Source organism: Lethenteron reissneri, chromosome 29, assembly GCF_015708825.2.
Source record: "Lethenteron reissneri isolate LAM-NWPU_2019-01 chromosome 29, ASM1570882v1, whole genome shotgun sequence".
NCBI lineage: Eukaryota > Metazoa > Chordata > Hyperoartia > Petromyzontiformes > Petromyzontidae > Lethenteron > Lethenteron reissneri.
This window is the reverse complement of record NC_083807.1, coordinates 913,530-927,237: the sequence shown is the minus strand read 5'-3', so window position 1 is coordinate 927,237 and position 13,708 is coordinate 913,530. Positions and strand designations below refer to the sequence as shown.

At 58.3% G+C, this 13,708-nt stretch overlaps 1 protein-coding gene across 8 annotated transcripts in view; it reads left to right on the top strand.

The window, feature by feature from the left end:
• The window catches only part of LOC133349119 (receptor-type tyrosine-protein phosphatase kappa-like), a 149,304-nt gene that overhangs the window by 96,332 nt on the left and 39,264 nt on the right, over positions 1 to 13,708 (top strand). For 5 of the 8 annotated variants that reach the window (XM_061562316.1, XM_061562315.1, XM_061562319.1 and 2 more), the window contains 2 exons: positions 5,391 to 5,529; positions 8,094 to 8,123. In XM_061562316.1, the coding sequence (XP_061418300.1) occupies positions 5,391 to 5,529; positions 8,094 to 8,123 (169 nt within the window). The remainder of the gene's footprint in view (positions 1 to 5,390; positions 5,530 to 8,093; positions 8,124 to 13,708) is intronic. The other 3 variants (XM_061562318.1, XM_061562321.1, XM_061562322.1) reach the window with 1 other exon arrangement.

The window sequence follows — 13,708 nt, the reverse complement described above, 5'->3', positions numbered from 1 at the left end:
AGCCACGGTCTATCCATTGCTTGATGAAGGCCTTCCCCCGAGGCCGTCGCCATCACTCGCTGCCTCGCGACATCACAATCCATGGAGCGCCTGTGCGCGGAGCCGGTTTTACGGCTCCGTCTCCGTGGTGTACATGCTGTCACCGCGCGCGTTCACGGAAGAGCATCAAGAGCGGGCAGCGCACGCCAGAGATCCGCGTCGAGCGCGGTGCCGTCGCCGCCGACGCCACCGCGCCGTGTTTATCAGCGGGAGCCGCGTTGGCTGTCGGGAGCCGCGGGTCCGACATGGGGAAGCCGCGTTTGGAGCGCACGGGAGGGGGCGGGGCGGTCGTGGCAGCGGCCACTCCGCCCGTCAGGGCCACCGCGGCCGTGACGGATCCCTCCGGAGATGCGCTCGTGTTTATTTGCTCAATAAATGGGAATCGTGCCGAGGTGAATAATTAATTAATCATTCAGGGCGCCCGTGCCCTGCGCTCAGGTGCCCGTACCAAGACACGCCTTGAATCATTGCGCCAAAAACAGTGGCGCCGCCACGGACGGCGCCACTGTGGGGGGGCGTGGTGAGGGGGAGATGGGGAGGGGTGGGTGGCCGCATCGCACGCCGTCAGTTTTAATTGCCCGTCCTTGCTTTATTTATCTCTTCATTCACGCATTAGCGTGTTTATTAAATATCGCGGCGCTTTTTTTGTTTTGTCCACACGCCATTACCCACGCCGCCACGCTTGCCGCGATCCTCAATCACCGTGGCAGAAACCGCTTACTGCTCTTCCTCGCCACCGCAGGGGGGTGGGTAGGCGAACAAACGAGTGAGCGGGTCGGTGGATGGGCGAGTGGGGGTGGACAAGCGAGCGGGCGGGCGGGCGAGTGCGTGGGACGGCACTCGAGAGCCATGTCGCTGCCATGACCCCCTTAACCCCCCCGGCGCTTCACCGCGCCCACTCCTCACCGTCGTTCTCGCTCCCGAGCGCCCGTCGCTGTGACCCCCACACAGTCTGGGGTCAGCGATCAGGGGTCACGCGATCAGGGGTCACGTCAACTCCAGTGATGATCCGTTTGACAGAGTGCGTGAGTGTGACTGATTGCGGTGAATTTCACTAAAATGTTAATCACCTGGTTTAACTGGACCTCACTTAATCACTTTGTCACACACTCGCTCAATCTGTTAGGCACTCACCCACCAACATACTCCTATATGATCGCACTCATCCACTCACTTGTCCACCTACACACTCATTCACTCACTCACTCACCCACACAATCACTCACCACATCCACTCACTTATTCGATCACCCACTCACTCGTTCACAAACTCACTCACTACCCACTCGCTCACTGTGACCCCATCACTCAACCTCCCCGCCCAGCCGTGTGAACACCGATGGGGAAGTAAACACTGGAGGCATCGTGCTCACGATAAGACGGATCTCAATTTCAGAGCCGGTTTCCTGGGGTCAGCCCCCTGGGAGTCGTCCCTCGCTACAATCGCGCGAGCCAAACCCCCTTAAGTGCCCTCTCCTTCCGACACCCCCCCGCCCCTGTTTTCTTACCCCCCGTACATGCCGCTCTAAATTAATTTCCAGCTGGGCTGACTGAGGGGTGGGGGGCTCTGATGACGAGCGGTCGCCACGGTGCCCCCCCCCCTCCGCTCGCCGCGACGATGTTGGGCACCTGATGACGATTGTCGCGATATCGGCTTCCCGTCAACGTCAGCATCGGCCATGGTCTATCCACGGCTGGATGAAGGCCGCCATCGCCACCTTTCGCCATCCGGCGATGTAACGATCCACGCGGCGCACGACCGGATCTCGGCGCTCCATCTTCGCGGTGGACGTCATCTCGGACTCGTTCCATTCCCCGGGGCCACTCCATGACGCGTGCTGCCCGATAATGTGGATGCTGTTCCACTCCGGTGTCGCCATACCCTGGCGACCCTGGCGACCCCAGTGGCGCTGCTGGCGGAGATTGCCGGGAGGGCTGTGTAATCGACGCCGCGCTCAGCGCTATGACCGCCCTCTCCTCGCGCCACTCTGTTTGTATTTTTTTGATTATTTTACATCAATGACTTGGAAATGCGAGGCGTGGGTGGGGGGTAGATGGGTTGTATTTCAAGGCACGGATCGTGGGGGAGTCGCGCGCCGAATGAAGAGCGAAGGGAAACGCGTTTGTGGTTTTTTTAGTGTCGCGCGTGGGGATAACGTCAATTTTATGAGGCGTGGCACCTCTAAAATTCACGGGGGGAGGAGCGGGGGGGGCAGTGCCGGGGCTCTGCGAGTTTTAGAATCGCTCCCGGCGCCGAGCGATGGGGCTGCCCGCTGCCTGCTGGGGCTCAGTGTTTTTCTAAATCAGTCCCATGGTGGGCGTTTGGCTCTCCCGTCAACTCCTCGTGGACGTCATCCAGCAGTGGACTGATCATGGCTGACGATGACGACGACGACGAAGAGGCGATGCGATCGTGTCCATCCCTGAGATGGAGGGCTGCGTGGCGTGAGCCGGGTGGGGATGGCAACAATTTGAGGAGGCAGCCATCCAGCAGCGGATAGACCATGGCTGATGATGGTGATGATGAAGCTATCAAATGTGCTGCTATCGGTGCCGTATGTCGTCGTGGGATGGAAATTTCAGCAGCATAACAACCACCCCCGGTGCTGGTGAACGGCTTTTTAGAAGTTGACAATGCAGAGCTAGTTCTGAGGTCCCCTTCAAATGCCTCTTTCTTCAAACCGGGCAGTGCTCCCTTGCCACATGCGCCACTGTAGAGGTGTCCGTCACGTGACAGTCAAACTGAACACCAGAACGTCTCCAAGCTGGGATCGGACAGCCTGAGTGGCAGACGTTGCCCGGAGTCGAGCGTGCAGCTCCCTTGGGGTAAGCGACACGGCCACTGGAGTGGCAGCCGGCCCTCCGCTGCAGAGTGAGCGGCTCGCAATCGGTTGGCGGTTGATTGGGCCCATCATCCATCGAGGTCGATAAAATTGACACCACTTTGTGGGGAAGGCAACCAGCGGGTGTCCTCTCCTACGGAGAAACCCGGCCCTGCCATAGGAATGCGGCATTATCACCGCTGCTTCATGTGGCTGATGTTGCTGTGGAGCAACATCTGTTGAGCTGGTTGATGAGCCGGTTGCGTCGGGAGTAGCGGCGTGGCAAATCGCTCCTTCGATGGCTACTGGCTGACGGCTGATCACGTGACTTGTGCAACCGAGGTGATGAAAACTCAAGAGAGCAGCAGCACTCTGCGACACAAATACAAACATAAGTTACAGCAATGGCGCAAAGGGATACGCAAGTGAGAGAAGCGGCGCCCAGATGCCCGCGTGAGGCCGACGCCGCCCGGTACGGCTGCCGCGGGAATCCGGGCTGAGCGATCCGTCCCGGTCTCGCGAGTCGGCGCACCGGCTCGGTCCTCGGTGGCTGTGGAAACGCGGCACCAGATCCTGTGGGTGGAGCGTGGAGCAGCGCCGCCCGCATGTCCGGGCGTGCGCAGGCGCTGTTGACGCCAGCGGCACCTGGGACGGCGCGGGGGCGCGGCGAGCGGGGAGAAGGTCGGGGTGGGGGGAGGCGGAGAGGAAGACAAAGGGAATGCGGGGGGGGGATTAGAGGGAAGGGTGGGATCAGAAGCGAGGTCATGCGATGCACCAGCTGTTAAAACAGACGAGCACTTTATTAATCCAGTGTTAAACACTTTGCCAACCAACCCCCAGTTAAACACGGCAGCATGGTGCTGAACTTCTCTGGAACAGGGCATCACTTCTAATCCCATGTTAAATATGGCCACACGGAGAGGTGTAGTTTACTCTGAACCAGGGAATTATTCATAAACCCGTGGTACACACAGCAACACTGCGGTGTGTACCACTGGTTTCGGAATGATCTCCCGGTGTTCCCTGGTTCCCAGCTCCCAGCGCCAGGGAACACCGGGGGATGTGGCGTGGCCCTTTGTAGCTCTGCACACGGAGGACGTGGTGGCGAGCGAGCGAGTGGGTGAATGGGTGAGTGGGTGAGGTCGGTGGGTGAGTGGGTGAGGTCGGTGGGTGAGTGGGTGAGGTCGGTGGGTGAGTGGGTGAGTGGGTGGGTGAGTGGGTGAGGTCGGTGGGTGAGTGGGTGAGTGGGTGGGTGAGTGGGTGAGGTCGGTGGGTGAGTGGGTGAGGTCGGTGGGTGGGTGGGTGGGTGGGTGAGTGGGTGAGGTCGGTGGGTGAGTGGGTAGGTCGGTGGGTGAGTGGGTAGGTCGGTGGGTGAGTGGGTGAGGTCGGTGGGTGGGTGGGTGGGTGAGGTCGGTGGGTGAGTGGTGAGTGGGTGGGTGAGTGGGTGAGTGGGTGAGGTCGGTGGGTGAGTGGGTGAGGTCGGTGGGTGAGTGGGTGAGTGGGTGGGTGAGTGGGTGAGGTCGGTGGGTGAGTGGGTGAGGTCGGTGGGTGGGTGAGTGGGTGAGGTCGGTGGGTGAGTGGGTGAGTGGGTGAGGTCGGTGGGTGAGTGGGTGAGGTCGGTGGGTGAGTGGGTGAGTGGGTGAGTGGGTGAGGTCGGTGGGTGAGTGGGTGAGTGGGTGGGTGAGTGGGTAGGTCGGTGGGTGGGTGAGTGGGTGAGGTCGGTGGGTGAGTGTGCAGCCGTGGCGGTGGAATCTTGGCATTCCGCCGAGTGACCGCTGTTCATCTGTTACGGCAGAGATATCGCACGCCCGTTTACGACTCGGCAACAAGAGCTGAGCCGTGCTCCCGTCCACGCGTGTGTGCGTTTGTATATTTTTTTTTGCTAAAGAAGCAAAAATCGATACCTTGATTTAGGCGTCGCGGCGGCGGGCAGACCCGGCGCTCGAGAGCTCTCGGCTGTCGCCGCTCCCACCGCACTGCCGCGGTCTCGTTAGGGGCTTCTCTGGCGGCGTGCGTGTGTGCGACTGTGAGGGTGAATGTGTGTGTGTGTGCGTGCATGCGTGTGACTGTGGGAGTGAATGTGTGCGTGTGTGTGCGTGACTCTGAGGGCGAATGTGTGTGTGCGTGCGTGCGTGTGAATGTGAGGGCGAATGTGGATGTGTGCGTGCGAGATTGAGAGGCAAGGCTATTGCTCCCAAGTTGTATCGATGGCCCAACTCTCGTGCTCTTGAACACGCATGGAAACAAATGCTGCCTCTACAGGCCGAAGCCTGTTGCCATGGTGATAACCTGTGCTGTTGATGATTGGTTATGACAAAACCAATGATGATAAAGACGATGGCAATCGTGGTCACAACATTGCCAAAGTCATGGTGGATGCAAAATGACTTTGGCAATGCACCATTACTTTGTCCGGGTCTGTACGTTCATCACGTTGTGTGCACGCCCTGTACAGGATCGTGACCTCCTGACCCCTCCCTGCCCCCTCGCTACCCCGCCACCCCCGCCCCCCCCCCCCCCCCCCCACAGTGGCGGCGTTCACCCGCGCCCCCGCGGCGCCGGTCCCAGAGCAGCGGGCGCAGCACACGGTGCGCGTGGCCGGGATCGTGGCCGGGGCGGTGCTCACCGTGGCGCTGCTGCTCGTGCTGGTGCTCTTCCTCAAGCGCAGGTGCGGTGACGGTGCCACCACAACGTGGCCACACACACACACACGCGCGCCATGGCACATCATGATCACCCACAGATTGCATCACACCACGACACACTCCACCCTCAGATCGCGCACACTGCAGTCACACACGCCAAACGCACCGTACTACTGCGACCGCACGCAGCGATCTTGCTCACACCGACACCGCGCTCAGCGCATTCGGCCAGCGCACCACGGCGCTCACCACGGCGCTCACCACGTCGCTCACCACGTCACTCACCACGTCACTCACCACGTCGCTCACCACGTCGCTCACCACGGCGCTCACCACGTCACTCACCACGTCGCTCACCACGTCGCTCACCACGTCGCTCACCACGTCACTCACCACGGCGCTCACCACGTCACTCACCACGTCGCTCACCACGGCGCTCACCACGTCACTCACCACGTCACTCACCACGTCACTCACCACGGCGCTCACCACGTCACTCACCACGGCACTCACCACGTCACTCACCACGTCACTCACCACGTCACTCACCACGGCGCTCACCACGTCGCTCACCACGTCGCTCACCACGTCACTCACCACGTCACTCACCACGTCGCTCACCACGTCACTCACCACGTCGCTCACCACACGGCACTCACGGAGCATCGTGATGCATCTCCCGTCGGTACCCGCGGGGGCAGGCTCATCACGAGGGGCACGCAAACGCACGTGGCGACACAGCCCTAGATAGCTCAGCACGCACGCACGCACTCATGCACACACACACTCATGCACACACACACATGCACACACACACATACACACACACACATGCACACACACACTCATGCACACACACACATGCACACACACACATGCACACACACACTCATGCACACACACACATGCACACACACACTCATGCACACACACACTCATGCACACACACACATGCACACACACACTCATGCACACACACACATGCACACATGCACACACGCACGCATCAATATGCATACATTGAAATGTGCGCGTTCGGCTCACCGGCACAGAGGTGGTTAGCATTTCCTTCGTGGGTCAAGTGGGGGTTGCACTGCGTGCCCAGTGACAGATTTGCTCATTTAAAGCGTGTTTACTTTTAATTTATGGAGCCGCCACGGCCTTAAGTGGCGTTGGACATCACCGGCACCGGCGGCCCAAGCGTGCGTTTGCGACGCGGTGGCTCCGTGGCGCTAGCACTGCGCGGGCGCCCTGGTAAAGGTTAAAGCGCAGAGCACCGGCGTGAAGGACACGTGCGTGTTTGTGTGCGTGCGTGCGTGCGTATGATCTCCATGGGTTGATATTTTCCTATCATACATCCTCCATCCTCCTCCTCCATCCATCTTCTTCCTCCACGATCGCCCTCCATCCTCCGCCATCACCATCAATCATCCACCATCAAAACTAATTTATTTAGAACGGCTTTTTGTGTTTGGTTTGTTGTTCTTCCCCGCACCTCCGATTAGCACGGTTGGCTACGTACGGTGCAAAAGAAGTTCAGCACATATTTGCCCTCCATCCGCCTCCACCAGCATCCATATTTCCCCATCGCCCCCCACCGCTTGATCATCTCATGGACTCGTGCCATGCTCTATGCGATGGTGGTCGTAGGTCAAAGTGTGTGGGTACAAGTGGGTCCCGAGTGGCCCACAGACGGATCAGGGGACATTTTCGTGGAGTTATTCTTCTCTTGGGTAGCAAAGGCCCCCACGTGGAGTTGGGGCAGAGGGGCCCAGCAGTGGAACTCCTGATAGCCTGTACTCTTCTGTGAATCATACCGCCTTCCTCCTGGATAGCCGTGCGCTGTAAGAACGGCACAAGTACCAGATGTAGTCATCCTTGGTTGAGAGGCATGAAGACGCAGTGCAGCACAGGGCCGTATTTGTGGTTCAGGTCACAGTTGCAGAGCTTCGTCCAACCCTCGGCCACTGATATCGATGATGAATCCGAGTCTTGGAGAACCGGAGTGAGGTCTCGTAGGTTAACCAGCCTGAACACGGTTGAGACGGTGCTATGTGGATTGTACCGCTGGTTGCACGAAGAGCGCTGCTTGTTTTCTTTGTAGTAACGTGTTTTTAAAATAGAAATTTAGCGCAAGACTTCTCTCGCCGTTTCACCGCATCGTTCGCGCTATGAGCGGACGCCCCACTCTGCGAGTAAACATCATCGCGAGGCGCTGCGTGCGACACGCGCCCAATGTGAACAGCACGACGCCACCGCCGCTGTGCGGTTCCGCGACGCTGCTCCATGGCTCGGCTGTCTCTCCTGGCCTCTGCTGCGACCCCACCCCCCTCCGCGCCCCCTCCCCCTCCCATTTCCTCCATCTCAATAACAATCCAACTCAACAACCGCGCCCTAAAGCATCGCATTTCACTTTCACGTCGGCTAAATAATTTTTTTTTTCATAAACTGCCATCGCAGAGGGCTCTAGCGGGATGGAGAGTCGCGATGTGCGTGAGAGTTGTGCCCGTGCCCTGCTCATTCTCTCTGTTTGTTTTGCCCCGTGCGCTCACTCCTCTGCTGCCCCCCACCTCATGTGTCACGCCAGGAGGACCGCGTACTCGTATGCGCATTACCTGTAAGTACCTGCGCCAGTCCACCGCTGCCACCGCCTCCTCGCACCACTGCTCCCATCTCTCCACCGCCACCCACACCGCAATCCCAGCGTCCCCGTGCACCCGCCCGCCCGCCCGCCTGCTAGCACGCCCGCCCATCCATCCGCTTGCTTGCTCGCTGGCTCCCACACGAGCTCGGCTTGCATTTGTGCGACCGCTCGTATTTGGCCAGATTCGTGCCGGATCGCACAACCGAACTCGAACGGAACTCAACCACAGTGAACCGCACCGAATTGGGCCGAGCCGGTCCCATCCTGTGCCTTGCTGCCCCCCCCCCCCGACCCACTCTCCCACCCCCGTAGCCTCATCCCAGCACGATGTCTCGTGTCGTTACTACTGCCAGGTGAGGTTACTGCAGGCTACGGAGCCAGATTGAGCTGTTGATGAAAAGGCGGAAACGCATACCGTGGAGATGAGGAACTCTCGGCAACACCCTGATGGGGCCCGGCAGCTTGGTTTGTTTCCACTGGCGTTTGCTTTTGTGGTTGTTCCGCGCGTTTCCCCGTTGCGCCGTCGGCACCCTCGCAGGGCAGCGCCATCACCGCCCTGAACTAGAGAATTGCCCACAGAAGCAGATGTCATCGAACTAGTTCTGGGTGAGCACGGCGCTGAGACGCTCGCCTCAGTCGTACGGTGCAGCGCTCGCACCGGCTCGGCGTGGAGGTCGGGTGAGGGGTGAGGGGAGAGGTACGTTACGGGGCATACGTCTCGCTTCTGCCTTGACCTCGTGACCTCTCTACTCGTCGCTGGGTCAGCTCATCCCCTACGCGAGTCTCCCGAGCCCTCGGCTTCTGCTTGAGATGAACCACTCTGCCGGAGCGAGGCAGGCCACGGCGGCGGCATCGAGCAGCCCCCGGCTGGCACTGTGCCAGCGCCATTTCCAGCGGTCGTGGAAATGGGGTGGCACTTCACTCGCTCACTCCCTCGCTCGCTCTCTTGCTCACTCACTCACTCACCTGCATGCCCCTTTCTCTCATTCCATTCCCGTCACGGTGTTTGTTTGAGATGAACCTCGCAGCCCCAGAACGACTTTCCCACTCCCCTCCCACCCCGACTCCTCCGCCCAACACCCCCCCTCCCCCCCACCACTCACCGGGCTTATTGAGGGTGGATTGGGGCAACGGCGGCGCCTCCTGGGAAACTCGGGCTAATCCACCGCAGCCCGTTATCTATCTCCACGGCGCGAGAGGTCGGTGCCAACCCTCGCCGCCACGAACCTGCAGCAATCGCGGGGGGGGGGGGGAGCGGAGGGGCCGTGGGCTCTCCAACGAAGCCGCCGATCGCCGCTAATCACACAGACGATCAAACAGCACAGGAGGTGGCCCAACGGCCGAGCGGGCGGCTCCCAATCATCAAGCATGAGTTCAACTCCTGGTTAGAGGTTGAACCGGCCCATCACCCCTCCAGGGTCGATAAAATGGTTACCACTTTGTGGGGAGGTTAACAGTGGTTGCACTATGGAAAGACTTTCCCCTTGCCAACGATACGGGGAATTTCCAGGAGACTAGCACCAGCTCGGTGCTCACTGGAGCAGCAGAAGCTCACTTTGACCTTTGACGAGACAAAGAAGAGCGACGCCGAGGTGAGTGGAACGGGGGTTTCGAGCGGTGGGATCAGGCGAGTGCAGAGGAGCGCCTGGTTGTAAGCCAGGGGCGCAGAGAGGGAGGACGGGGAGGAGGAGAGGGAGTGACGGGTGGCAGCTACCGAGCAAACGACCCGGTGGGGAGCGGCAGTGGCGGTGGTAACGACGCCGCTGCCCGCCGCTCCCCCGTCGCGCACGGCGCGTGCTCTCCTAGCGCTCCGGTTTCCTCCCACACGCGTGATACAAGCATCACTTGGCTTGAAACATCTTCACGTATAGAGAACGGCCAAGCTTGAGCAATTGTTGGCAGCACCGGCTCGTCACCACCGCGTGGCTGCTGCTGCCGCCGCCTTCCTCACTTGTCTGTGGTTCCTCCTCCTGGAGCCCCTCTGAGCTGACTCCTCTCTCCGCGAGCGAGCGACTCCTCTGCGGCTCCTCGGCACAAGTCTAATTTATCTTCATCATTATTATTCAGCCGGTGTTCAGCCCCTCCATCGTTTCAAGTTGCATCGCAAAACCTGCTTTGAGATTTCTGCGAAGCGGCGCGAGTACTGTGCGCCCCACAAGTCAACGGATTTTTTTTGCAAAGCCGGGGACCGTGTTTATCGACTCTCTCGCCGGTGAAACAGCGTTTGCTGAGAGCGCCCCGAGGCGCCGTGTTTATTTGGGGAGCCCACCGGTGCGGAGAAGCACGGTGTGACATTTGTCCGCTCAGCCCGGCAGCTGGAGCCCCAGGGCCCACATGCAGACACCGCGCGTGGCACGCACGCCGCACGGAGAGAGAGAGATGGGTGAGGGGGGGCGGGGAAAGCGAGGGGAGAGGGATGTGTGAGCAATGGCGAGGGCGCACTCCTCCCCAGTGGTCTTTGTTCTCTGCTTGCTGACGTTGTCAGGTTTCCTCAAAGAAGCCCACCTTTAATCATATCTCTTATTCAACCAGCTAAATAAATTATTAAATAAACGGTACAAAAATATACATTTAGGACGATAACTAATTGAAGCGGTGCTTTTTTTAACATTAAAATTCCTCTCCAGGGCTTCATTTCTACATCTCCGGCCAAAGAAAGGGCCTCACTCGTTTGGGAGCTCTCCTCTTTTATTTACCTTCAAACGAGAAGAAAAAAAATAATAACGGAATGTTTCCAAGCAGGGCCGTCTTCAAAACGACTTAAACGCCGCCGTCAAACCCGGTGTCGCTGACCGATTGCCTGCCGCGCTTCCCGCGCCACAGTCCGCGCGCCGCGCTCACAATTTCATTAGGGTGCGTTTTTACCACGTGGAAGCCGTCTCTTTAGATCAGACCTTCCTGAAACCTCAGGGTGGGGGGTGAGGGGGGCGGGGGGTGGCGATAATGAAAGCCGCCGAGTTGCGCACGACAATGCGTCGAACCTCCTTGTTTGCCGTGGAGCGAGTTGCGTTCGTGCTCCCGCCAGGCCCCCCCCCCACCCGACGTTTCCCTGGACGGCCTGGGAGCAGCATCTGAAAGAAGTGAACTCGCTCCTGTCGGTGGGTGTAACCGAATTCGGTTTGCCGAAGAAGCTCCCTGCACGTGGAGCGAAACGTCAGGCATCGTGCAAAGCGACACGCGTCACGACCAGCAAATGTATCAAAGAGCTGCGTGTGAAGGCCACGTGCTGAGCCGCGTAGCGTTATCGCCCATCATCATCAGGAGGCAACCGACAACAACCAGGAGGTTTAACGTCCCGGGAGGACGGCAGCCGCTGCTTCCTGCTCCCCAGGAGGGTGACCCTGGGAGCACCAGGATGGGTGGCAACGCTATGTGGACCATGCGCCCAGGGGTGCCTCCCGGTCATCACAACTCTTGGGATGATCTGAAGAAAAAAAATTGTTTCGGGTTGATCCAAAAACTTGACGTGACTAGCGATGAGGTCACTTATGCTATGTTACATCCGTGCTTTTACCGACAATCTAATAAAAATGTATTATTCTGAAAATGAAAGACCCAGCAAAATGTATACAATTTGTGTTGAAGATCACCATGCGCGTGTTCACCCACATGACAACTTGACTAGGTTGGCTAGGGTTATGAATATTACATTTATACCTACAATGATCGAAAACAAAAGAAACAAACTTTGAATCACGTTGGTCGTGAAAGCCTGCATATAGAATTAACCTGGAGCCACGTTCACCATCGTCACCAATCGACCACAGCCGCATGCAATGCCGAGAAGAGTGGTCCAAAAATCCGAGCCCACATCCACAATCGTAAAAAAAGAAAATCCGAAAACATTTAAAACGAAACGTCTGGCGGGGCGGTGGTCAATGTCGACCGCTCCACCGCCCGCGGTTCCCACGATGCCGCCAGACAGTGTCCCCTCACCGATCGAGCGCCCAGCGTTCACACGGACCCAGAGAGAAGAGCCGCTATGGGCCGACTCTTTGTGCTCCCATCCTCTCCCTGTGCATTCTCTCACTTCATCTCTCTCCGTCTCAACCTCCATCTCAACCTCCATCTCAACCTCCGTTTCAACCTTCATCTCTCTTTCTCCGTCTCTCTCTCCGTCTCAACCTCCATCTCTCTTGCTCCGTCTCTCTCCCTCTCCGCACGAGAGCCTTGTGTCCTCTAATCGTAACTCGCCACGCTCTCTATGTAAATGTAATAATTACCTGGCAGTACAATGTAATTACATGTGCAGGAGGGCTTGCACATACACGGACACGCAGATACACTCACACGCGTGGTACAAGAGTCAGACCAGACCGTCGTGACAGGATGGCATGTCATCGTCCGTCTCACTCCGTCGTCTGTCTCCTACGTGGACCAATTCGCCTGGCCTCCTGCACACGGGCAGATTTCGTCGCTCCATCTCCGCGGAGAGTACCACCTCGGGCGCGTTAGGGAATGGACGTGGATCTCCGTTTGTATCGAGGGCACTGACGGTGGAATTGGAAACCCAGCGGGTTTGACCTCGGCCCTCCTGGACAAGCCTTCGAATTTGAGCGATTTTTGTTTGTTTGTGTATCGGTAGATTCCACGATTAGTTTTTCTGTGACCGCATCCAGCGTGACCATCGTTCTGGACCTGTCAGTGCAGCTACACGCGTGGGTTTAACAGCTGGGCTGTGGCCAGGCAGCGAGGCGATGGCAGTCCAGCAATGGATTGTTAAATCGATCTGTGCGGAAGCGTCGAGTGTGTCGGCCTTTGCCATAGGCGTGCTGGGTTTTCTCTGGGTGAGAGGAACAAGGGCATGAGGGGAGTCGCAAAGCCACACAGGGAGTGCCACGGACACACAGACAAAGATCCCCCGAATAGCCTTAGAAGGCTGCTATGGCAAGTGCCGCTAGCGAGCACGTATGAAGGCCGGCATGACGCACGAAGGGTTCGTGGTGTGGCAAGCACCACGCTCGGCCACATTTGTGTCCCTTTCTGAATTACACGTCGTGCCTGGCACTCATTTGAAGCTGGACCTTCTTGGACTTACGCAAACACACATGGAGGTACATACACACGTACATACACACGTACACACACACACGTACGTACGTACACGCACACGTACGTACACGCACACGTACGTACACACGTACGTACACACACACGGACGTACACACACGTACGTACACACACACGTACGTACACACACGTACGTACACACACGTACACACATACACACGGACGTACATACACATGTACGCACACACACGTACACACACACGTACGTACACATACAATTGAACAGTTTATTTAGAATTGCCATGTGAGCTAAGAAGCTCTTGAATCGGGTTTCATCATCAACAACAACAAAAAACCTGTACAATTAAAAAGACAACGTTTGCAACAGGTCGCATAAATATTATGAAGCCGCACGCGAGCGCTCGTCTCCGTGGTTGTCGCTGTGCAGGGATTGTGCCCGAGTCGTCGACTGCCCGTGCCCCCCATTCAGTGTCCGCGTGTCGGCCTCGTCTCAAATTCAAACGAGCCCAGCCAGTTCCCCGCTCACT